General features: G+C 48.9%; 1 protein-coding gene across 1 annotated transcript in view; it reads right to left on the bottom strand.

Annotated features, from left to right (window-relative positions):
* Positions 1-3,022: 3,022 nt before the first annotated feature.
* afap1 (actin filament associated protein 1) overlaps positions 3,023-26,703 on the bottom strand; it is a 79,418-nt gene continuing 55,737 nt past the window's right edge. Inside the window, exons 9-13 of the mRNA XM_084318287.1 lie at positions 23,987-24,104; positions 10,966-11,130; positions 6,982-7,175; positions 5,455-5,622; positions 3,023-4,726 (exon numbers count right to left, since the gene is read on the bottom strand). Coding sequence (XP_084174413.1) covers positions 4,700-4,726; positions 5,455-5,622; positions 6,982-7,175; positions 10,966-11,130; positions 23,987-24,104 — 672 coding nt within the window. The 3' untranslated portion in view covers positions 3,023-4,699. The remainder of the gene's footprint in view (positions 4,727-5,454; positions 5,623-6,981; positions 7,176-10,965; positions 11,131-23,986; positions 24,105-26,703) is intronic.

Consider the following 26,703-nt stretch of genomic DNA (forward strand, 5'->3'; position numbering starts at 1 on the left):
GCCTGGCAGAGTGTCCTATAGCTAGGGGCCTGGCAGAGTGTCCTATAGCTAGGGGCCTGGCAGAGTGTCCTATAGCTAGGGGCCTGGCAGAGCGTCCTATAGCCAGGGGCCTGGCAGAGTGTCCTATAGCTAGGGGCCTGGCAGAGTGTCCTATAGCTAGGGGCCTGGCAGAGTGTCCTATAGCTAGGGGCCTGGCAGAGTGTCCTATAGCTAGGGGCCTGGCAGAGTGTCCTATAGCTAGGGGCCTGGCAGAGTGTCCTATAGCTAGGGGCCTGGCAGAGTGTCCTATAGCTAGGGGCCTGACCTGCCTGGCAGAGTGTCCTATAGCTAGGGGCCTGGTGGCAGAGTGTCCTATAGCTAGGGGCCTGGCAGAGTGTCCTATAGCTAGGGGCCTGGCAGAGTGTCCTATAGCCAGGGGCCTGGCAGAGTGTCCTATAGCTAGGGGCCTGGCAGAGTGTCCTATAGCTAGGGGCCTGACAGAGTGTCCTATAGCTAGGGGCCTGGCAGAGTGTCCTATAGCTAGGGGCCTGGCAGAGTGTCCTATAGCTAGGGGCCTGACAGAGTGTCCTATAGCCAGGGGCCTGGCAGAGTGTCCTATAGCTAGGGGCCTGGCAGAGTGTCCTATAGCTAGGGGCCTGACAGAGTGTCCTATAGCTAGGGGCCTGACAGAGTGTCCTATAGCTAGGGGCCTGGCAGAGTGTCCTATAGCTAGGGGCCTGGCAGAGTGTCCTATAGCTAGGGGCCTGGCAGAGTGTCCTATAGCTAGGGGCCTGGCAGAGTGTCCTATAGCTAGGGGCCTGGCAGAGTGTCCTATAGCTAGGGGCCTGACAGAGTGTCCTATAGCTAGGGGCCTGGCAGAGTGTCCTATAGCTAGGGGCCTGACAGAGTGTCCTATAGCCAGGGGCCTGGCAGAGTGTCCTATAGCTAGGGGCCTGGCAGAGTGTCCTATAGCTAGGGGCCTGGCAGAGTGTCCTATAGCTAGGGGCCTGACAGAGTGTCCTATAGCTAGGGGCCTGACAGAGTGTCCTATAGCTAGGGGCCTGGCAGAGTGTCCTATAGCTAGGGGCCTGACAGAGTGTCCTATAGCTAGGGGCCTGGCAGAGTGTCCTATAGCTAGGGGCCTGGCAGAGTGTCCTATAGCTAGGGGCCTGGCAGAGTGTCCTATAGCTAGGGGCCTGGCAGAGTGTCCTATAGCTAGGGGCCTGACAGAGTGTCCTATAGCTAGGGGCCTGGCAGAGTGTCCTATAGCCAGGGGCCTGACAGAGTGTCCTATAGCTAGGGGCCTGGCAGAGTGTCCTATAGCTAGGGGCCTGGCAGAGTGTCCTATAGCTAGGGGCCTGGCAGAGTGTCCTATAGCTAGGGGCCTGGCAGAGTGTCCTATAGCTAGGGGCCTGGCAGAGTGTCCTATAGCTAGGGGCCTGGTGGCAGAGTGTCCTATAGCTAGGGGCCTGACAGAGCGTCCTATAGCCAGGGGCCTGGCAGAGTGTCCTATAGCTAGGGGCCTGGCAGAGTGTCCTATAGCTAGGGGCCTGGCAGAGTGTCCTATAGCTAGGGGCCTGGCAGAGTGTCCTATAGCTAGGGGCCTGGCAGAGTGTCCTATAGCTAGGGGCCTGGCAGAGTGTCCTATAGCTAGGGGCCTGGCAGAGTGTCCTATAGCTAGGGGCCTGGCAGAGTGTCCTATAGCTAGGGGCCTGGCAGAGTGTCCTATAGCTAGGGGCCTGGCAGAGTGTCCTATAGCTAGGGGCCTGGCAGAGTGTCCTATAGCTAGGGGCCTGGCAGAGTGTCCTATAGCTAGGGGCCTGGCAGAGTGTCCTATAGCTAGGGGCCTGACAGAGTGTCCTATAGCTAGGGGCCTGGCAGAGTGTCCTATAGCTAGGGGCCTGACCTGCCTGGCAGAGTGTCCTATAGCTAGGGGCCTGGTGGCAGAGTGTCCTATAGCTAGGGGCCTGGCAGAGTGTCCTATAGCCAGGGGCCTGACAGAGTGTCCTATAGCTAGGGGCCTGGCAGAGTGTCCTATAGCTAGGGGCCTGGCAGAGTGTCCTATAGCTAGGGGCCTGACAGAGTGTCCTATAGCTAGGGGCCTGACAGAGTGTCCTATAGCTAGGGGCCTGGCAGAGTGTCCTATAGCTAGGGGCCTGGCAGAGTGTCCTATAGCTAGGGGCCTGGCAGAGTGTCCTATAGCTAGGGGCCTGGCAGAGCGTCCTATAGCCAGGGGCCTGGCAGAGTGTCCTATAGCTAGGGGCCTGGCAGAGTGTCCTATAGCTAGGGGCCTGGCAGAGTGTCCTATAGCTAGGGGCCTGGCAGAGTGTCCTATAGCTAGGGGCCTGGCAGAGTGTCCTATAGCTAGGGGCCTGGCAGAGTGTCCTATAGCTAGGGGCCTGGCAGAGTGTCCTATAGCTAGGGGCCTGACCTGCCTGGCAGAGTGTCCTATAGCTAGGGGCCTGGTGGCAGAGTGTCCTATAGCTAGGGGCCTGGCAGAGTGTCCTATAGCTAGGGGCCTGGCAGAGTGTCCTATAGCCAGGGGCCTGGCAGAGTGTCCTATAGCTAGGGGCCTGGCAGAGTGTCCTATAGCTAGGGGCCTGACAGAGTGTCCTATAGCTAGGGGCCTGGCAGAGTGTCCTATAGCTAGGGGCCTGGCAGAGTGTCCTATAGCTAGGGGCCTGACAGAGTGTCCTATAGCTAGGGGCCTGACAGAGTGTCCTATAGCCAGGGGCCTGGCAGAGTGTCCTATAGCTAGGGGCCTGACAGAGTGTCCTATAGCCAGGGGCCTGACAGAGTGTCCTATAGCTAGGGGCCTGGCAGAGTGTCCTATAGCTAGGGGCCTGGCAGAGTGTCCTATAGCTAGGGGCCTGGCAGAGTGTCCTATAGCTAGGGGCCTGACAGAGTGTCCTATAGCTAGGGGCCTGGCAGAGTGTCCTATAGCTAGGGGCCTGGCAGAGTGTCCTATAGCTAGGGGCCTGGTGGCAGAGTGTCCTATAGCCAGGGGCCTGGCAGAGTGTCCTATAGCTAGGGGCCTGGCAGAGTGTCCTATAGCCAGGGGCCTGGCAGAGTGTCCTATAGCTAGGGGCCTGGCAGAGTGTCCTATAGCTAGGGGCCTGGCAGAGTGTCCTATAGCTAGGGGCCTGACAGAGCGTCCTATAGCTAGGGGCCTGGCAGAGTGTCCTATAGCTAGGGGCCTGGTGGCAGAGTGTCCTATAGCTAGGGGCCTGGCAGAGTGTCCTATAGCTAGGGGCCTGGCAGAGTGTCCTATAGCTAGGGGCCTGGCAGAGTGTCCTATAGCTAGGGGCCTGACAGAGTGTCCTATAGCTAGGGGCCTGGCAGAGTGTCCTATAGCTAGGGGCCTGACAGAGTGTCCTATAGCTAGGGGCCTGGCAGAGTGAGGCCTGACCTCAGGAAGTGACGTTTTCACTCCAGCTTTAACATTGAAAACCTTCTCTCTTTTATTTGACAAAATAAAGAAATAATTAAGAATGAAGGATCTATCACATTAGCATCATGATTTGAATGATGTGCCTAAGACACAGGATGTGGTGTCATTATCCCCGGAGAGGAAGTAACCCATGTTTACACTTTGACCTGAAGTGCTGACTAACCCCAACAACCCACTATCACATCTATTATGTGAAGAGGACATGTTTTAATGGTGAACTGACTGAGGTACAGTATCTCCAGGAGGCAGGACTACACAGCCGGACAACTGAAATTACTTTGAATATCAGGTAAGTCATTTCAGAGCTGATTTATTCCAGATAACAGAGGGTTTGGCACGTTGGCTTCTGTAAACATTCCGTGGCTTATTTTGGTGTAACAGTAGGTGCGGTAACACAAGACCTCCCACAATGCATCAGCAACACAATGTGTGTGTGTGTGTGTGTGTGTGTGTGCGTGGGGGGGAGGGTATATATGTATCTTTTTGTTTCCATTTGGCTTTCTGTTTTTCTATTTTCCTTCACAGTGTCTAAGGTCGACGTGACCTTAAATGTCAAGTCAGTCATACGTACATATTGAAGCCCGTCAATTATGAGGACAAATTATGTGTTGTTTTTGTGATGTTTACATTTTTTTTTTTATCTGGCTAACTGTGTAATACTGCTTCCTGGATTCTCTCTGATCTATAGCTCATCTGGTTATAATTCAACTGACTGAACAGACCCATCCAGATGATTGTGACTGTTGGGCAGGTGAATGTGAGTTCTACGGAGAGCCATCTACGCTTTACGAAACAGCTTTAAATATATCCACATAAATAAACAAAAAGGGAAAAAGCTTCCTTTAAAACATTTACAAATAAATACTTGGGTTTTTGACCTGGGAACCTTTGAAACCGACAGCCATTATTTAAAAAAATTTAAAATAAACAGGATGTTTGAGTGAGAAAAACATTTAACACTTGGAAAAGAGCGGACAACACAAGTTGCAAGATGAAGCACACTACAGTACGCATGCTTGAGATTATGGTAAAATAGTAAGCAAAAAAACAAAGGTTGCCATTTGTGTATGTTGAAGTAGATCTATACTAAAACTGGCAACGCTTGGTTTGTTTTCGGGAACAATGTGGAATGCTATGCTGGTGGCCCCCTCAACCGCTCTCATCCTATCAACAGGTTTTCTTTTAAATAAATATATACACACAGTTAAAAAACAAACAAACAAACAAACAAACAAACAAGGTCAATAGGACAGGCTTGAGTTGAGATCTTTATGTTCCTTTCTTCATCTCCCATTCCTGCAAAACAAACACAGACAACAATAACTTTCAGCTTAAAGTGAACTGGATACATATCTTTGTATTCACTACATTTACATAATAACAAGACATTTCTGTTTTCCATATCATGCATGTGTGTGTGTGTGTGTTTTAATGAAGGTCATAAAAAAAATCAAGATATACAGTTATATCCATATAAAATGTGCATATATCATAAAATGAGGAAACAGAAAGTATTTTGTTTGTTTCCATATTTGCCCTCAATCATGATTTCTGAAATATAATACAATGGTTTGCTGCTGATGTGTAGACAGACTGGCACGCGGCCGATGTGTAGACTGAGAGGACAGACTGGCACGCAGCCGATGTGTAGACTGAGAGGACAGACTGGCACGCAGCTGATGTGTAGACTGAGAGGACAGACTGGCATGCAGCCGATGTGTAGACTGAGAGGACAGACTGGCACGCAGCTGATGTGTAGACTGAGAGGACAGACTGGCACGCGGCTGATGTGTAGACTGAGAGGACAGACTGGCACGCGGCCGATGTGTAGACTGAGAGGACAGACGGGCACGCAGCCGATGTGGCTCAGAGGACAGACTCTTTAGCTCAGCGGCTCGGTGCGGCCAGCTGTTGACCCTATGGTCCCAGGTTGAAATCCATTGGGTTACAATATGAATCTCATATCAAGCGGCTAAAGGCAGGTGTGATGCTACGTTCGCCGGGGGGGCGTGGCACCCACTGACCTTGGCCTTCCTCATGACGTGTCCCCTGACGGTCGGGGGCTTCTGGCTGATCTGCGTCCTGCGTAGCAGCGAGGCGCTGTTGACGGGCAGGGAGCAGGACTCTGTGTCGCTGGTGTCACAGCTGGAGAAGGGAGTCGAGTCCTGGGTTCGACGCAGAGGCGCCGGCGACTGGACACACACGCACAGAGAGAGGAGATATTTTAGTATAAATTCATTTTTGCATCATTGTTCATAAATATATATATAATTATATATATTAGCTTATTGCAAGTCTATAAGCCCCACTCGCCAAGCGATTGTGCTGTTATTTTGGAAGTTAGTATAAGTTCATTTTTGCAAAATGTTGGCCATGATTGTAATTCTTTTAGAGGCAAGCTTCACTGTAGGGGAATTCAAACTGCCTATATTAGGTCGTATATATATATACTGGCACAATATATTTAATATATATATATATTAGCTTATTGCAAGTCTACAAGCCCCACTCGCCAAGCGATTGTGCTGTTCCCAACTGGAGACTTGAGAACTATGTTACTACGTTACCATAGAGACCCTTACTAGCTCCACCCTAACACTTGGGGTGAGTGTGACCGTCATTGCCATCCTTAAAAGCTCCTTGCGGCCTTGCAGGGCTGAAAAGTGAGACTGATTTTGTATATTTTAGTTTGGCAGGATGGCGTAGAGGTGAACCTTTAATAGTAAGGTCGCTGACAGGAGAAGTGCATTCCAGTTGTGAGCTGGTGACAGCTGGTATTACATCTCTGCCAAAGTGCCCATGAGCAAGGCACTGAACCCCCAAAACTAACCCAAGACACTGAACCCCTAAAACTAACACAAGGTACTGAACCCCCAAAACTAAGACAAGACATTGAACCCCCAAAACTAACACAGGGTACTGAACCCCCAAAACTAACACAGGGTACTGAGCCCCCAAAACTAAGACAAGACATTGAACCCCCAAAACTAACACAGGGTACTGAGTCCCCAAAACTAAGACAAGGCACTGAACCCCCCCAAAACAAATAGGACGAATACGAGAAAAAACTCTTTAGATGGTCCCTCTCTGTGGCTGGGAGCCCACTGCTCTAGCTGTAGTGTGGTGGTTATTCTGTACCTGTGGCTGGGAACCCACTGCTCTAGCTGTAGTGTGGACCGGTGGTTATTCTGTACCTGTGGCTGGGAACCCACTGCTCTAGCTGTAGTGTGGTGGTTATTCTGTACCTGTGGCTGGGAACCCACTGCTCTAGCTGTAGTGTGGTGGTTATTCTGTACCTGTGGCTGGGAACCCACTGCTCTAGCTGTAGTGTGGTGGTTATTCTGTACCTGTGGCTGGGAACCCACTGCTCTAGCTGTAGGGTGGTGGTTATTCTGTACCTGTGGCTGGGAGCCCACTGCTCTAGCTGTAGCGTGGTGGTTATTCTGTACCTGTGGCTGGGAACCCACTGCTCTAGCTGTAGTGTGGTGGTTATTCTGTACCTGTGGCTGGGAACCCACTGCTCTAGCTGTAGTGTGGTGGTTATTCTGTACCTGTGGCCCAGAGGCTAGGCCCTTGGGCTCGATGGTGAGGCCCAGCGTCACCCCTCCGCTCAGTGCCGTCTTCAGACTCTCCTTCACCTCCGTCAGCTCCAGCTCCAGGGTCACCCGCTCCTCCTCCTTCTGCTTGCACTCGTCCTCCACCTTCTTCAGACGCTCCGTCAGGGAGGCCAGCGAGCGCTTGTTGCCTGAGGGACGGCCGGTAAGGGAGAGGGAACAGTTCAAAGGGACTGGAACTCTAGCCCTATTTCACTGGTGATGGATACAACACTCACCACTGTGTCCACTCTGACAGAGATTCAAGATTCAAGATTGCGTATTGTCATGTGCACAGTTAAACAGACCGTTTGCCATACAATGAAAATCTTACTTTGGTAGTCCGCCCTTCACGCAAAATCACACAATTAAATTTTTTTACAATTTAAATACAAGCGAGTGCTAAAAAATGAGGTAAAATAGATAAATATAATATAATACAAGGCACAGTGAGTAATATTGCACATTCCGATTCAGTGTTTATATAAAATGGAGGCGACAATGGGTCACAGCCAGGGTTAGAAATAAAAAAAAAATCCCAGGGCTTTTTTTGCCCCCCCTTAATTGATTTTCAGGGGATTTTTTTTGTATTTCGGGGGCACCGAATTTTTATGATGACAATTAACATAAAGATTATAAAACATTGTCGACACTTTTTTTACAGTCTTCGTCCCTATGTTTGATAATGTAATGTTAATGTCTCCATATATAGGGCTCTACGCTAACCTTTTTCCCAAGGAGCACATGTGCTCCTAAATAAAATGTTAATAAATAAACATTTAGGAGCACACAAAGAAATTTAGGAGCAGTGAAAATTGTTCAAGTAACAGAGTTTATTAACAAACTATTTATTACATGCATATTATACTGTGCGTGTGCATACTAGGGATGATCGTTACTCGTAGCTATGAGAAAAATCCAAAATAAAAAATCGAAATTATTAAAAGATTTTATGAAAAAAAATATATATACCGGTATATATATTTTTTTTACATATTTTTTCACATGTATGTGTACGATTATAACTGTTTGTTGGTTTCCTTAAACATATATACGTGAATGAACAAAAATAAGTTAAAAATAATAAAATATTTCCCTTTTTGGCTTTTCTTGCCCCCCTTAACTGATTTTCGAGGGCATTTGGTCAATTTTCTAGGGCATTTTGCCCCAAGCCCCCCTTCAATTCGAACCCTGGTCACAGCAGCAGTTAAACAGTGTCTTTAGTGATTCATAGTTCGGGGGAAGGGTGACAGTGAGGTCACAGCAGCAGTCAGGTCAGAGTGTCTGCCTGGCACAAAAGCAAAGAGGGGAGGGGGGGTCGCAACAAACACTGGTATTTGTTTATTTTTAAGGCCCTTACTGGTAAGCTACCTCCTTATACTACATCATTATTGGAATGGAATGTTGGAACCCATTCTAGTGACTGGTCCTTGAGGTCCCCTGAGTTTGAACAGGGTACATCTGCATTTCACTATGATGCCCAACTCATGGAATTCACGCCAACAATCCCTAGAAATTGAGACTATCCCCCCTATTGCAGAATGTAAGACCTTGATCACTAATCATTGTCGATCAAGTTGTACCGTACGTGTTTTAATTGATTTGTTATCCTTGCTTTTTGTCTATCCTTGTCTTGTTGTCTTATTGTTGTGATTTGCTATGCTGTGTGATTTATATGCTGTATTTATCATTGTTTATATTATCTGCATGTAAACTCAACTTAACTGTAAATGAGGGGAAACCTCAGTTGAAATCAAATGTAATTAAATGTTGATTGGTAAAGTCCTTTCTCAGCACAATGCATGCTGTTTGTTATACAGTACTGCTCCGGGATAGTTAGCCATAAACCAAGTCAAGCTTCTGTCTGTACAAGCTATGGTCTATGGTCTAATCTAAGGTTACAGAAACATTTTTTATTCTATGGTTACACCTTTGTTTACCCATCTAGGACAAGTCAAAATGGCTGCTGTGAAAATCTCCTGTCACTCCCTCTTACCCACCTCCACTTCCATCACTCACTCCTCCCCCTCCCCTCTCTCTCATCCACCCCTTCCCTCTCTCTCCTCCCCTCCGCCTCCCTCTCTCTCTCATCCACCCCCTTCCCTCTCTCTCCTCCCCTCCGCCTCCCTCTCTCTCTCTCATCCACCCCTTCCCTCTCTCTCCTCCCCTCCGCCTCCCTCTCTCTCTCTCATCCATCCACCCCCTTCCGTCTCTCTCCTCCCCTCTGCCTCCCTCTCTCTCTCTCATCCATCCACCCCCTTCCCTCTCTCTCCTCCCCTCCGCCTCCCTCTCTCTCTCATCCACTCCTTCCCTCTCTCTCCTCCCCTCCGCCTCCCTCTCTCTCTCATCCACCCCCTTCCCTCTCTCTCCTCCCCTCTGCCTCCCTCTCTCTCTCTCATCCACCCCCTTCCCTCTCTCTCCTCCCCTCCGCCTCCCTCTCTCTCATCCACCCCCTTCCCTCTCTCTCCTCCCCTCCACCTCCCTCTCTCTCTCTCATCCATCCACCCCCTTCCCTCTCTCTCCTCCCCTCCGCCTCCCTCTCTCTCTCTCTCTCATCCACCCCCTTCCCTCTCTCCTCCCCTCCGCCTCCCTCTCTCATCCACCCCCTTCCCTCTCTCTCCTCCCCTCCGCCTCCCTCTCTTTCTCTCCTCCCCTCTGCCTCCCTCTCTCTCTCATCCACCCCCTCCCTCTCTCTCCTCCCCTCCGCCTCCCTCTCTCTCTCATCCATCCCTTCCCTCTCTCTCCTCCCCTCCGCCTCCCTCTCTCTCTCATCCACCCCCTCCCTCTCTCTCCTCCCCTCCGCCTCCCTCTCTCTCTCATCCACCCCTTCCCTCTCTCTCCTCCCCTCTGCCTCCCTCTCTCTCTCATCCACGCCCTTCCCTCTCTCTCCTCCCCTCCGCCTCCCTCTCTCTCTCATCCACCCCCTTCCCTCTCTCTCCTCCCCTCCGCCTCCCTCTCTCTCTCATCCACCCCCTTCCCTCTCTCTCCTCCCCTCCACCTCCCTCTCTCTCCTCCCCTCCGCCTCCCTCTCTCTCTCATCCACCCCCTTCCCTCTCTCTCCTCCCCTCCGCCTCCCTCTCTCTCTCATCCACCCCTTCCCTCTCTCTCCTCCCCTCCGCCTCCCTCTCTCTCTCATCCACCCCTTCCCTCTCTCTCCTCCCCTCCGCCTCCCTCTCTCTCTCATCCACCCCTTCCCTCTCTCTCCTCCCCTCCGCCTCCCTCTCTCTCTCATCCACCCCTTCCCTCTCTCTCCTCCCCTCCGCCTCCCTCTCTCTCTCTCATCCACCCCTTCCCTCTCTCTCCTCCCCTCCACCTCCCTCTCTCTCCTCCCCTCCGCCTCCCTCTCTCTCTCATCCACCCCTTCCCTCTCTCTCCTCCCCTCCGCCTCCCTCTCTCTCTCATCCACCCCTTCCCTCTCTCTCCTCCCCTCCGCCTCCCTCTCTCTCTCATCCACCCCTTCCCTCTCTCTCCTCCCCTCCGCCTCCCTCTCTCTCTCATCCACCCCTTCCCTCTCTCTCCTCCCCTCCGCCTCCCTCTCTCTCTCATCCACCCCTTCCCTCTCTCTCCTCCCCTCTGCCTCCCTCTCTCTCTCTCATCCACCCCTTCCCTCTCTCTCCTCCCCTCCGCCTCCCTCTCTCTCTCATCCACCCCTTCCCTCTCTCTCCTCCCCTCTGCCTCCCTCTCTCTCTCTCATCCACCCCTTCCCTCTCTCTCCTCCCCTCCGCCTCCCTCTCTCATCCACCCCTTCCCCCTCTCTCCTCCCCTCCGCCTCCCTCTCTCATCCACCCCTTCCCTCTCTCCTCCCCTCCGCCTCCCTCTCTCTCTCATCCACCCCTTCCCTCTCTCTCCTCCCCTCCGCCTCCCTCTCTCTCTCTCATCCACCCCTTCCCTCTCTCTCCTCCCCTCCGCCTCCCTCTCTCTCCTCCCCTCCGCCTCCCTCACCGGCTGCTGCCTCCATGGCGCTGCGGAGCTCCGTCCGGTCCTTCTTCAGCTGGGTCAGCCGGTTCCTGATCTCCTGCTTCCTCTTCATCAGCTCGTCGTCTTTGGACTGCAGGCGCTTTGCGTCGGCCTCCACGCGGTTCTTGCCGTACTTGTACTGCTCTGCATCTGAAAGGGACGGCGGGGAGAGAGAGAGAGAGAGAGAGAGAGAGAGAGAGAGAGAGAGAGAGAGAGAGAGAGAGAGAGAGAGAAGGAGCTGAAGTGAGTTCTCATTCCAAAAGAAAACAAAAGATTAGATGTCAGACATTTGAAAAACTGCAATTTTTTCTTTTTTAATTCAGATTCAGTTTTATTGTTGCATCTTGTCACATTTACATCGAAAAAAAAGAGCTAAATTCTTGTGTCTTTCTTGCCCCCTCGACCTACAGCAGTCAATAAAATACACAATAGAATACAATAAAAACCAGCATAATAATGATTTAAGAAAAAGTGACAGTGCTGAGAGTGGTAATATAAAAAGTGCAACAGTAGAATAAAATGTACTTAAAAATACTTAAAATACTACATACATAAAAACACAGGGTAAAATCATAATTGTTAGGTATTGTTCATGAGTCTGATGGCTTGGTGGTAGAATGAATCCTTGAGCCTGCTGGACCTGGCTCTGCGGCTGCGGTAACGCCTCCGGGAAGGAAGCAGTTGAAACAAGACCGTTGCTAGGATGGCTGGGGTCCTTTATAATCCTCTGGGCCGCTCCTTGCTGATGCACCGGTTGTTGTAAATGTCCTGTACACAGGGGAGCTCACAGCTCGCAGATTCTCTGAGCCGTCTCAACAACTCTCTGTATCGCTCTGCGGCTGTGAGCAGTGCAGTTCCCGTACCAGGCTGTGATGCAGCCGGTGAGGACACTCTCGGTGGTGCCCCTGTAGAGCGCACGCCGGCTGCTAGGCCCCATGCCAAACCTTTTTTTAGTCTTCTCGGGTGGAAGGTTGTTGGGCCTTCTTCACCACCTGATCTGCATGGGTGTCCCATTTCAGGTCCTCTGTGATGTTGACTCCGAGGAACCTGAACTGGCCCACTCTCTCCACAGCAGCACCTCCAGTTGTGATGGGGTTCAACTCCGTCTTCCTCCCCCTCCTGAAGTCCACCACCAGCTCTTTGGTTTTGGGCGATGTTGAGCGAGATGTTGTTATCCTCGCGCCACCGTGCCAGGTGGTCGACCTCCCTCCTGTACGTCGACTCGTCCCCCATCGGTGATCAAGCCCACCACGGTTGTATCGTCGGCAAACTTGACCACCGGGTCAGAGTGGTGTGTAGACACGCAGTGGTGTGTGTACCGGGAGTACAGGAGGGGGCTCAGGACACAGCCCTGGGGAGCTCCAGTGCTCCGGGTCAGAGGAGCGGAGGTGATGGAGCCCGTCCTCACCACCTGTCGCCGCTCGGGCAGGACGTCCAGGAGGAGGGTGCACAGCTCAGGGGTGAAGCCTAGGTTGGTGAGTTTGATGACCAGTTTGGATGGGATTATTGTGTTAAATGCTGTATTTATCATTGTTTATATTATCTGCATGTAAACTCAACTTAACTGTAAATGAGGGGAAACCTCAGTTGAAATCAAATGTAATTAAATGTTGATTGGTAAAGTCCTTTCTCAGCACAATGCATGCTGTTTGTTATACAGTACTGCTCCGGGATAGTTAGCCATAAACCAAGTCAAGCTTCTGTCTGTACAAGCTATGGTCTATGGTCTAATCTAAGGTTACAGAAACATTTTTTATTCTATGGTTACACCTTTGTTTACCCATCTAGGACAAGTCAAAATGGCTGCTGTGAAAATCTCCTGTCAGAGTGGTCGACAAACAGAAATCTGGCGTATGTATTTTTGTGTCTTTGAGTGAGGGTGCTATGGAGTACTGTGGATATGGCATCATCAGTGGATCCGTTTCCACGATAAGCAAACTGGTGCTGGTCTAGTGTGGGGGGTATGATGGCACACATTTAGTTTTTTTATGTGATTTTCAAAGCACTTGCTCACTATGTGGGTGAGGGCAATAGGGTGCCAGTCATTTAGGCATGTTATCTTGCCTTTTTTTGGGGGACAGGCACAATTGTGGAGGACTTAAAGGAGGACGGGAATAAACAGAGGGGGAGAGTGAGAGGTTGAATATGTGTGTGAACACACCCGCCGACTGTGCTGCACATGTTCTGATCACCCGGCCAGGGATCCCATCCGGACCTGCTGCCTTCCTGATGTTGACCTGGCTGATGGTCAGATCACTGGGCATGATGGAGTTGGCTGTGCTGGGGGTTAGTTCTGGAGGGTTGGTGTTGGTGGACTCAAACCAAGCATAGAAATTATTCAGCTTGTCTGGCAGGGAGGCTGAGACATTGGCTGCACAGCTAGGTCTAGCCTTGAAGTCCGATATTATGGTATGGATGCCCTGCCAGACGCTGAGTGCATCATTCCCACTGAGCTGGTTCTCAATCTTCTTCTTGTATTCCCTCTTGGCTGATTTAATGGGCCTGCGGAGATTGTAGCGTGCCTCTTTATCCTCACCAGAAGCAAAGCAAATAGCATGTGATAAGCCTTTAAATAAGAGGTAGGCAAACAGTATTTAGTGAAATTATATATGCTGTGTTCAAATAATTAAGTGCAAAACAGATACATAGAACACAAGTGCAAAATGGTAATAAGTAAAATAAAACAAACAGTCCAGATTGGGTGTGTGCTCAGTGAGTGTGTGTGTGTGTGTGTGGGGGTAGCAGGCTGGGGTCGGCTGAAGTGGTGGCTGAGGACAGCTTGGAGATTGGTAGGGGGAAGCTGGGAGAACAGGGACACTGGAGATCTTGAGTGAAGGTGGTCAAGTCCGGGATAGTTGGGGGTTTGAAGAGACTGTTCATGGAAGGGGTTAACTTGCCATCACTGGTATCCTCTCTTTACAGGTGATACTCTCTTTGATCGGCCATGTTGTAGGCCACAGGATGCATGATGAGTCTGTCACCGTTTCCTCCAAAGCTACTTGTTCTTTGCCTTCTTAAGTCGCATTTTTTCCCTCAGTATGTCCTTTGCTCTCACTTCACTCCTCTCTCCTGCTCTGCTCCACTTGCTCTGCTTCACTCTTGCAATCAACTCAGCTGAGTCCTATATGGAAATTAGACTGCCCGTCTTAAAGGGGCAGTGCCGGGCGGTCAGGTGGCGTAGCGGAGATTGCGTTCGTCACCAACGCTGGAGACGCTGGGTTCGCGTGTTCGAATCCAGCTCCCGGCGTTGTCACCAGCTTGGCTGGCCGTTCACACTAATACAATTGGCAGTATTAGGGGGTGGGGAAAGCTGGCGGGTGGGTCCTGGGCGGTGTGGACAGCGACCCCTACAGTTCGGTCGGGGCGCCTGCTCAGCGAAGGTAGGATCTGGAGAGGTAGTGCGGCCTCCCACGCGTTACACTCTCCCGGTGAGAATCTGCGCGGCCAGGCTGGCTGCCGGCTGGCTGCACATGCATCGGAGAAAAGCATGTGACAGTCTCCGGCCTCTCGGGCCAACAGTAGGGGAAAGTGCACAACAACCAGGAAGGGGGTTGGGAATTGGCATAACGACTAACAGTGGGATGGGAGAAAAATCGGAAAAAGAAAAAAAAAAAAAAAAAAAAGGGGGCAGTGCCAATAGGCCACATCTGATGAGTCATAGAACATGTCCCAGTCTACATTGTCAAAACAGTCCTGCAACTCAGCGTCCGAGTGGTCAGACCAGCAGTGGATTTCCTTCACTGTGGGGGCGCTGCCTGCTTTAGCCTCTGCTGATAGGTTGGCAGGAGTAGTATGGAGGCGTGGTCCGACTTGCCGGAGGGTGGACGGAGGAGGGGCTTGGAGGCATCGCGGAGGCAGGAGTAGCAGTGGTCAAGCGTGTTGTTACCTCGCGTGTTCATCTCGATGTGTTGAAAGTACTTTTTTCAGTGACGCCTGGTTAAAATCACAGAGGACGATGGAAGCTGCCTCTGGATATTTGTTTTCCATGTTGCTGATGGACTCGTGCAGTTTTTTGAGCGCTCCCTCTGTGTCGGAGCTCGTGGAGGAATATACACAGCTGTTTCAAGAGGTTTATTTGTCACATACATACCAGGGCATACAGTGAAATGTTATGAGGATCGACGTGAATTCCCTTGGCAATCAGAATGGTTGACACAACAGCATCAGACATTCCACGTCAGGTTAGCAGAAGGAGTACAACAAATGAACACTTGCAGAATTACACCATACATCATGAAGCATCATGAGCTTTTCCCGGATAGCTCACTTGATCTATCCGTTCGAAACACGGAGAAGCCGGGAGGAACTATTGCATGGTCCGGTATTATTGGTGACAAGATAACCAAGTCTCTGTCAGACAGATGATGTTACGGTCTCTTGACTCACGTTGGAATAGAATCCTAGCCCTCAGTTCCCTATCATCCAAGGACTGTACGTTGGCTAATAGTTTGCTGGGATGTGGGGGGGATGTGCTGTGCCTCACAAGCCCCCCAGATCTGCGTCCCGTTCTCCGGCTTCTCCTCCGCCTCCGCTGCATCCACACTGCGGTGGAGGTGGACAAGGCCTCTGATAGTACAAACAGGGGAGTGTGGATGAACGATCGTCGAATCACAAAGTCTCAGCAATGTATCTCTGTCGTACTTCAAGTAGCCGTAAACTTTTACAACATAACAAGTACATAAGAACAACAAAACTAGCAAAAAAGTTGCTTGGACGTGGAGGAGCACAAGACACGGCAGCCATCTTTTGATACAGGTATTCTTGTTATGGAATTATTTTCTAGCATGAAAGTGAAACTCAACAAAGGGATACTGAAGCTTTCGGGTGAAGAACAGTACATGGTGTAGAAAAACAGAGCAGACCAGAAGAAAGTAGAAGACAACAGAAGAAAGTAGAAGAAACAGAACAGAAGAAAGTAGAAGAAACAGAAGTAAACAGAAGAAAGTAGAAGAAACAGAACAGAAGAAAGTAGAAGAAACAGAAGTAAACAGAAGAAAGTAGAAGAAACAGAACAAAAGAAAGTAGAAGAAACAGAACAAAAGAAAACAGAAGAAAGTAGAATAAACAGAACAGAAGACAACAGACGAAAGTAGACGACAACAGAACAGAAGAAAGTAGAAGAAACAGAACAGAAGAAAGTAGAAGAAACAGAACAGAAAAAAACAGAAGAATGTAGAAGAAACAAGTAGAAGAAACAGAACAGAAGAAAGTAGAATAAACAGAACAGAAGAAAACAGAAGAAATTAGAAGAAACAGAACAGAAGAAAGTAGAACAGAAGAGAAGAAAGTAGAACAGAGCAGAGCAGAAGAGAACAGGACAGAACAGAGGATGATGGAGAGATAAGAGATGATGACAAAGAGAAGAGTAAAACCATTGGGAGTGAATGGAGAGCAGTGCCTTGCTCATCAGGCCTGGACTGAACCCAATGAACCTTCAACCACAGCCTCTACAGCCACAGTCATTAATCACCCATGGGACCAACCTTCTCCCTGCTGGAAAATATACAAAGACTGCACCACGGATGGTAACCACCAAATATCAGAATGCATGTGTGTGTGAGTGTGTCCCACAAGAATCTGGAATCTGTCCACACCTCACCGATAATCAGTTCTATTTCATTCTGGCCTCCGCTCAGCGTCAGTCTGCACTGACTTCACTTCGTGCACGTGCACTGAATAAAAAATTCCACAATGTACCTTTACATACCAACATTCGTCTGGCCACACCCCTATCCGCTTACCTTCATAAGCAGGTGTGTGGTCACCTACTCGCCTCCTTCACTTTCACCACAAGGAAGTGCCTCGGTAGATACCCACACTTGACAAGGTTGTTTAGTTGAAGAAAGTTGGAAAACAAAAGAACGGGAAGATACGTTGACATCATATCTTTATTTTCTCTCTCACTATTTTCGAGAAAATACAGCGATATTGTCTTCGTCACTGGAGTGTCTGGAAGATGATGATCATTCTGACCTCCACCGGCTTTTTCGTATTAGGGGCTTGCGCCGCTGATATACTCCCCGACTGCAGTCCTCCTTGCTGCGGCTGGATGGGTTTGTATCTTCTGTTGTGAGAAATCGGTTGTTTCCGGGTGGGGTGAGTATTGTTTTGCTTGCGAGCACTGGTTGTCTGTTTATGCTATGGGGGTTAGCTGACAATTTTACGAACGCCGAACCCGGACTGGGGTCCTCTGCTCGGCTTCTTAAGCGGTGGACGGAGGATCTTGGTCTGACGCCCATGATGGTCAACCTAGTGGGCCGCGACCAAGACCTGGTTAAAAACCGGGATTCTCTGTCCCGTGCTGGCCCCATCTTTCACATAAATGTGGAAGTACACCCTAACGAGGAAATGTGGGCATAGGATCTTCATTATCGGGAGTTCCATGCTCAAGTCGGCTGCAGCCCGGATGGGAATTGTGCCGGCTCCGCTGTATGTCTGGTAAATCACAGTTGAAAACTGTGTTTGACATTTCTTTTTCTCTTCCCTCTTAGGATGGGGAGGGACTTGGACAGCGGCCTGTCTGAAGTGTGGCTTGTTATGTCGTTGTGTACAGTTCAGGTGATAGCTGCTTAGCTGGCGTGCTAGTTTGTGGCCTACTGTTGTTAGCCAGTCAGCTGTTAGCTGCGGCGCTAGCCCGTTGTGTCACTAGGCTAGGAAACGTTAGCTTGTTGCTATCAGTCGGACGGCTGTTAGCTTAATGCTACACTGTTGAAACGTTACTGTGACTATAACATGCCTTTAACACTCTGACTACGACGTCATCTTTGACAGAGGATGTTAGTCGACCCTACACCCGGGTGCCAGTGGCAGCGAGGACTTCGTCAACATGGAGAACGGCGGCTGGGTGGCATAGCGGACATACCCTCGTCACCAACGCAGGAGATGCTGGGTTCCACTCGGTGTCCCGTTAACCAGTGTTGCTGTTCTCTCGGCCTGCGCTCAGGGTGAAGGTAGGAGTCCTGACCGGACTTTAAACACTTCTTCTTTTCTTCCCTTCTAAATGTTTTGTAATAACGATGTTTCCAAAACATGTGTTGCTGCAATACATTGAGGATACAACGCGTGTTGTGTGTGAATTGTCTTGTCACTGTTATAGCTTTTCTCTCTGTAGTAAATCGCCGTTGTTTTTTACATGTGTAAAAATGAACTGGTTTGGTTGTGATGAGAACATGTGTGTTCATGTAACGTTGTACCGTGGGTGAACTCACAACTAAGAGGGTTAATTAACCTGTAAAGCTATGCTTAGTGACATGTGATTGAGGAATGAATCTTTTTTCTCAGCCTGTGATGACAATGAACAGCATGTTCACACATTAACAGAGGTGCCTGTTCGCCTTGGTCGTATCAAGGGTAAGATAGGAGGGGTGACCCCCCGGTTTCCCTGGGGATTCCCCCCCCTCCTCTCAGACATGTTTGGTTACAATATATTGTGTCACTGTGTTTGTGGGGATACGATGTAACCCTCAGCTTAATTGCTGGGGTTGTGCTTTCCGCTTGAGAAACTATTTTTTCCTAAAGAAAAGGTTGTTTGGTCACTTATCATGTGTGCTTAGCAAGGTCTGTGGCCATTACATAATCGAGGACTTCTGTCTTCTCTCGTTATGAAAAACGGCGTTCCTCTGTAGTAAGAGTGTACTTTTGCCATTTTTTGTTGTGATGAAGGGTTGTGTGTGTCTTTGTGATCTACAACTGGGTTAGGTTTAGCCCACAGAAGCACATGTGTAAGTCTGGACCGGGGCTCTTAAAGGGGCCCTCTCTGTTCTGTGTTTTTCCTTAGTAAAACTCAGGTAGCAGGTTAGTACATACGCTATGTGAGGCTGTTAGATGCTTCATGTAGCATGCTATGACTGTGTCATGCTCTATTTGTCATTACATCGTATCATGGGTGAGGGGTCGTAAAGGGATGAACTGGTAATCCTTTCCTCCCCTTTTCTAATTGGTCAGGGGTTAAAACCACCTGTCCTTCAAGGTTCCTGTCACGTTGCTGTTTGGCACGTTACAGGGTAAGGGGGGGGGGGGGAGTTTCCTGGTCCCACGCCCTGGAAGATTGGGCGTGTGCACCGCGGAAATTCCCCCGCCATAGAGTACGTCACTGAGCGCGTCTCTATTGGTAAGACTTCCGTGGGTTGTTCAGGTCCATGTTATGGATCTGTTTCAGGGAGTTGTCAGAGCTCCTCCTCACGAAGCTCCTCCTCAGGGAGAAGTGCCTTCTGTGAGTTCGGACTCTCCTTCCCAGTGAGGGAGCCTCCTCAGAGTTCAGAGCCTCCTCCTCAGATTGTCAAGGTGAGTAGAACTTAAAAAAAGGAGTTCTGCTCTGTTGTGTGTGTATTCGATTCAATTCGATTATTGAGTGTGTATTGGTTCAGTGCCTCCTCCTCGGAGAGCTCTAACCCAAGTGTTACATAGCTCAATGTTGCAATATATTCTTTTCAATCTATACAGCTCGCGTGGGAAGTCTCTCTGGGGATTTCCGTCTCCTCCCTGTGGCGAGGGTGGCGGGATGTCCCACTTTGCCTTTTATGTATTTTTGTATGTTTGTTTTTTTGTTTTTGCTGCCATTTTGGCCAGGTCTTGCTCGAAAAAGAGATCTTTGATCTCAAGTGACTACCTGGTAAAATAAAGGTAAAAAAAAAAAAAAAAAAAATAGTGCTGGCTCTGGGTGTTTCTGTTAAGAATTGGTTGCTCGTTATTAAAACAGCGTTCTTATAGGGCAACTGGGATGGAGTTTTGTCTCTTCCGAGCGCCAGTTTACTAGGTTGTCTCGATGAATTCTCGTTCATATCTGGGGGATGTTAACGGAATAGATCAGAACATAGGTAGAGGGGTCTCACGCCCTTCGGGTGGGCCACTGAGCGCGGTACAAATGAGACCGTCTGGGTGGCGCCCTCTTTTCATGTTTTAGATCGACACGCATACCTACCCCCTCTTCTGGAGTGGGCATGTCGGCGTGGTTAGGGCACGGGACTGGTTCTGGTCGCGCTGGTCCAGGTCAGTTAACCCGTTGTCCGCCGGGGACACAGATCTGCTGTTCTGGTACCCTGAGGGACTTGTGCTTTTTTCGGGGGGAAAAATGCCGGGTCGGCCCGGGTGTCACAGGGTTAGGCGTTATGGAGACCCTTTGTTGGGTACACGTTGTACCTAACACTATCATAAGGGGCTGGTTCTCCTTTCTTTCGCTCCTCTCTCACGCATGGCGAAGAGGGGGCTGTTGGGGTGGTCTTCTGGACCTCCTCTGGTAACCCTGTGTGCTTCCCGAGCCGCCGGGCCCAGTCCGAAGTAATGTTTTGTTGAAACCGTAGGCCTGGGATAACCCTTTTTGGAAACTGAAACACTTGTACTGCGGTATAGCTGGTGTATACCCGCAGGTGTGTTTTGGAGTTTTTTCTTGAGGGGTTATAGGAACAACCACGTCTGTGTACCGAGAGGGTGGTTGATTCCCTGGTGTGTTGGAGCAGAGTCAACTCCCGGGTTACCCGGTTGAGTGTGCCCCTGCACGTTCATGACGTCTGCCAATCGTGTCAGCCTTCTCTGCCTCAACCCCTCTGGGTGGGGGTTTGTTGATGGAGGTTTTGTCATGGTGCGCAACAATGCCAGCATACGCCCATTCCGCCAGGGTGCTGTTTTCAGTTGACCCCTTTGGCGCCTGTCTCGTCCGCAGTGCTCCAGGCTCGGGTCTACAGCCTGCTGCCTGGTTTTTCCCCGGTGCGCTGCCTGCTTCCGTTGGTTAACCTTTTGAGTGCTTACGGCCATGCTGACTGCCTGTGTTGCAGGGTCAGTGTGCCAGGTGGCGTACTAATGGGGGGAAAGGGCCCGCTCTTGGAGGGGCCCTGTCCGAATACACTGGCGATGTGGGGGGCGGTGTCACTAGGTGACCGCCTGGTGGGGTCTTGATGCCTGGCGTCATTGACCTCTCCAGGCCCCCTTTTTCCAGGGGATCCAGTCCCTTCAGTGGGTCTGGGTCTTCCTTCGCGCTCCGCTGCTACGGCCTTAGTTGCCACAGGGTTGAGTTTGCTCTTGACCCCGTGATTTTGGGGGCAGTAACGAGGGTTGTTCCTTCCGTTCGTTCCCTGGTGGCATGCGGGTTGTGCGTGTGCGTAGTCGTGGGGTCAAGCCACGGTCTGCTCACCCTGTGCGTTGAGTTGCTCGAGTTTCTCTTCGCACGGTCAGATCCGTCTCCCTCCCGTCCTCCAATAGGGAGGGTATCCCTCCATTAGGGAGGGTCGGGGGGCTCGGCCTCAGCGGGGTACATTTGTCGAGCTTCTGGCTTCCGCTCAGCTCCTCTTGTGCAGACTGACGCTGAGCGGAGGCCAGAATGAAATAGAACGTAAGGTTATGTATATAACCAAGTTCTATGAATTCTGGTGACGCCCAGCGTCAGGACGGCGCTGCGGCCCTTGATCTCGCCTTGTGGTGAAAGTTTGGGAAGGAGGCGAGTAGGTGACCACACACCTGCTTATGAAGGTAAGCGGATAGGGGTGTGGCCAGACGAATGTTGGTATGTAAAGGTACATTGTGGAATTTTTTATTCAGTGGACGTGCACAAAGTGAAGTCAGTGCAGACTGAGGCTGAGCATCACCAGAATTCATAGAACTTGGTTATATACATAACCTTACGTTTGTGTGTGTGCGCTTCTGTTTGTTTGTGTGTGTGTTTCTGGAACACTGGAAATATTAGGATTGTGTACCGTCCCCTAAATCTGACACGACACATAGTTCTACTGTATCAAAACACAGTTTCCATTACCAGCGAGGTATTTGGAGCCATGAAGAGCTACGGCAGCGGTCAAACCGCGCTCATTCACACATTAAGAGAAGGCACACAACTCTCAACCGCAAAGCATTAAGCCCTGAAACAGTTCTTCTGCGACTTGCTATTGGAATGTTGTCTCAACGTCAACGGAGGGTTTTAAAACCGAGATGTTGCGTGGATCGATTTATTTACGCTTCTTTTGGAAGTTATTTACTCCCGGTGGTATTTTTATTTTTTTAATTTATGAACCGTCATTTGGACATTCCGGCATATTCCGGATTTCTGTGGGGGCCGGGTCTTGCTAGAAAGTAATCAGTGGTATCTGGGTTTGGGGTAAGAGGAGCCAGACTCCCTGTCTGCCTTTGTGGCTTTCTAAGGCTGCTCCTCACTTACTGTACCAGGAATTTACTGGGGAAATGAGGGGGGGTTGACTGATTCATTGACCGAGTTATCAAACTACTTTCAGCATGAAATACTGAAGCCAAGGATGATGCTAGCATCGTCTCCATGCTCCACCACATATATGTAGATGACCATATATGAACCATAAATGAACAGGCACACAGGTAAGTGGACTGCATTTATATAACAGCTTTTATCCAACCTGGCAGTGGCGGCTCGTACTATCTTCTGTTGGTGGGTCGCAGACTCGCCGGGGGGTTCACGTTAGGTCGAGTTGAAAATGTAACGTAACGTTAATAAATGCTCTGGAGCAATCTCTCTCTCTGTCTCTCGGATCAATCCAATAAAATAATTAACACGTATATATATATATATATATATATATATATATATATAACACGTATATGTTGTCATTTTAAACAACTCACCATTCATTCATTCATACATTATGCATCAGCAGCAGCTAAATTAATGTTATAGTTCACAACACAGCAGCGCGTTTTGAAGTGCTATTATCATCTCAGCAAGGCAGCACCGTCAATACTTTCCGTAGCCGCATTTCTCGGAGACACGGGTTGTGAGAGAGAGAGAGAGAGCGAGAGAGAGAGAGAGAGAGGGAGAGAGAGCGAGAGAGAGAGCGAGAGAGAGAGAGAGAGAGGGAGAGAGAGCGAGAGAGAGAGAGAGAGAGAGCGAGAGAGAGCGAGAGAGAGAGAGAGAGAGAGGGAGAGAGAGCGAGAGAGAGAGAGAGAGCGAGAGAGAGAGAGAGAGAGAGAGAGAGAGAGAGAGAGAGAGAGAGAGCGAGAGAGAGAGAGAGAGAGAGACCGAATTAACTCACTGTTTACGTGGTCGAGCAGGAGGGCTTGATAAAGTGTATAACCCAGACTGTTGATGTATATCCAGTTATCCACTCTGTCCAGACTGCATCCAGATTAGCTTGTTAGCACAACACAACAGTACTGTGATGAATTCAATGAACGAGCTGTGTCTTTGCCCATTTCCGCGTCGAACAGCCTGCAAACTACCTGGCGTTCTATCGCCATGCTCTAAGACAAACTCTAACCTTAACCAACTTTGAAAGAGTGCCTAAGCTTAACCGTCGAAAAAGAACTTGCCGTCACGCTCTAAGACAAACTCTAACGCTACCTCCTTAACCTACTTCGAAAGCTTAACCAGTGTAGAAACTGGCGTTGGCCAATCAGAGAGCGTCTCCGCGAAATGCGGCTACGGAAAAAAAAACTGTCGTCGGCCAATCAGAGAGCGTCTCCGCGAAATGCGGCTACGGAAATTCTAGACGGAAATTCTAAATGCTTGCCTAGACCGCTTCAAATCGCGCCCCGGCTTCCATCATAAACATCATATTTCAACGCACAGCGCGTTACGCACTGATTGGCTGCGACGGATACAGCGATGAAACAGTGACGCGCATTCAGAGCGCAATTGCGTCTAGCCCGGGCCGAGAAATACGGCTAGGAGAAATGCGGCAGGAGAAATGCGGCAGGAGTGAGTCACTTCCTGTTCAGGAAAACGATTATTTTTTTATTTGATATATTAACGTTATATTGTGCATTGGAAACACAAACATACTTAAAATGAGTAAATATTATTCATTTTAAACATGTTTATATTATTTATAGGGCTATAAAACAAAAAACAAAAAAAAATGTCTTGGTCACCTTGAGCAGTTAGGGGTTAAGTGTCTTGCTCAAGGACATTTCCTCTACCTCTACCTCTACATCCTGAGCCACAGCCACACACACACACACACACACGCAGTAGTATATTTTTCGGTGCTCTTGCAATGCAATACACACACACAGAAACACAAACACACACACAGTTACTCTGGATACTTACTGGAGTTGTTGCGTTTCACAGCTGCTGTACCATTGGTTACGTTCTTCTTAGGCTGGTTCTTGTCCACCTTCTGTTTAGACGCCGTCCCATTGGTCACCGGGCCCTTCTTCCCCTTAAGCTGATTGGTAAAGAAGCAGGAAGAGAGAGCAAACATTAAAAACTTAACTCACCAATAGAACTCAATCAAGTTGTCGGTCAGGAATAAACATTCATAAAATGAACTCTTATGAAACCTAATGAACGGTAGCTAGCATCACAACTTAGCCCACAACTGTCCTAACAAACCTTCAGTACATAGGTATCTGAACTGGGGATGTCCGTGGATTAGGCTACTTGAGTATTCCCCATTTCAACTGAACTTGAGTGGTTTTTGAGGGAACTCGATTTTTATTTATTTATGAAATCTGGAGAGGCATGAGTTGTTGCAGGAAGACAACAGTGGAAGCCTGAGAGAATTGGAGAGCAGTAATGTTATGTTGGAATACAGCTAGATAAAACAGATCAAAACAGCGGTTCGTGTTTGTGCATTTCTAAATTGTGCCAACAACATGTCGCCCATTTGACTAGCTAACTATTAACATTAGTTGTGCTGCATGGCCCACCCAAACACTGCTACTACTACTAGCCAAAGAAAACACAATGTCCTGTACCACATATCTGCGTTTCCATGAGTAGAGATACCTGCTGCAGACAGAGTGGAGGTAATGCAATTATTACAAGTGGTAACTGACTGTTTTGACTGACAATACGCTTTACCCATCACTGTGCATTGTTATTGCTGCTGCCATGCTCTTTAACACATCCACCGCCAATCCTGTTGTACAGCGTGTTTGCCGGCCATGCGAATTCTGCCAAACCACGCTGTACAGCGATATTGAGATCATATAAAAAGATTTCGCCATGGCATTCATAATTCCGCCACCCAGCCTCTGGTGATACAGTGGGACCCTGCACAATAGTGCAACACCTCAATACCGCCGCCTGGTGGATGATCGGGAGAGTTACAACCGGAAGTGGCCATCTGTGCATCTGGGAAATCCGTCCGGCAGTCACATATCGTTGCGGGACTACAGACAAACACTGGCGTGCATATGGATCGCTGCCATAACTCAATAATCTATATGATTTGGGCGTTTATTGCGGCATACAAACCGGAAATGGATCTAGTAGATCGACGTCAAATAAGTGGGATCTTTTTGCTCCAGTCTCATCGGCGAACGGTAAGAGGACAGTAACGTTACTTTCAGCTTGATTGTTTATTCTTTTCACTGCAAACCGATCTGATCAATATATCACCCATACTACATAAAGCATTTACTGACGATCACGGAATTATAAACGACCCCCCCCCCCCTTTCATCCACGCATGATGAATCATAACGTATAGGATCATATTCAGTTGAATTTTTTAATATAGCGTGTATCGGCAATAAAAGGCAGTTGATAATCTATATATGCGTTTATGCCTATAACTCACGTTCTATGAATTACTGCAGAAAACGATAAAAACATACTTATATTCTAGAAGGTCTTTTTGGAAGAATCTATGAATGAAAAAGTATAACGTTCCTACATCCTGAACGATAGATAATCGATGTTGAATGGGCCATAGTAATGTCAATTTAGCAATACAATTTAAAAAGTTATAGGCCTGCAAAGAAGGTGAACATCTCCATAGGCTTAGAGTGGTGGCAGTGAGCCTACATTGATGGATATAACCGTGGCAGGGAATGTGTTAAGATGCGTTCCAAAAATATATTTCCCTAAACAAGTACTCAATCCCTACTAGAGTAATTCATGTGATCACTTGATCTCATTCCTCGTGCCCATCGCTACTCTCAACTTTATTCTACCATTTATGATTCAAGCAACTGGGACAAAACCAGAGGATGGAAGTAACAAAGTATTTTTACTCCACTATATTTCAAAAGAATGATCCTACCTTTTACCCAACTATATTTGTCTGAACACGACAGTCACTAGTTACTTTGAAGAAACGAATGTTTTGCATACAATCATGATGAGCATATACGACCTTTGGAGGTCATACCATACAACCTTTAGAAGTCAGCATATACAACCTTTAGAGGTCCTAATGTACAACCTTTAGAGGTCATAACATACAACCTTCAGGGGTCATAACATACAACTTCTCATGACAGCGAGAGAGGTAGAGAGAGAGAAAGGAAAAGTGAGAAAGAAAGAAAGAGAGAGACAGAGGTAGAGAGAGGTAGAGCGATAGAGATGGTGAGAGAGAGCAAGATAGGGAGAGAGGGGGGATATGTAGAGAGAGACAGAGGTAGAGAGAGAGACAGAGAGACACACAGAGGTAGAGAGATAGTGAGAGAGGTAGATTGAGACAGAGAGAGAGAAAGAAAAAGAGAGGGAGAAAGACAGAGAGATAGACACAGAGAGAGACGAAGAGAGAGGGGATGTAGAGAGAGAGAGAGAGAGAGAGAGAGAGAGAGAGAGAGAGAGAGAGAGAGAGCGAGATGTAGACTTCTGGGTGGCAAATATCAACACTGTTGATGCTAATACAGTAAATGTAGGAACAAATGAGAGAACAAATGTATATCAAAGCCACCTTGACAGGTTAAATGTGTGTTTAAGAATCCATACATGTTATTTCTGTGGTCTAAAGAACACGAACACATCAAAAACACCTTAGTGTTAGGACTCAAACCTTGTGATATCATCAGATATAATGTCTGGATATG

Source organism: Notolepis coatsorum, assembly GCF_963971535.1.
Source record: "Notolepis coatsorum genome assembly, chromosome: 1".
NCBI classification, from domain to species: Eukaryota; Metazoa; Chordata; class Actinopteri; order Aulopiformes; family Paralepididae; genus Notolepis; species Notolepis coatsorum.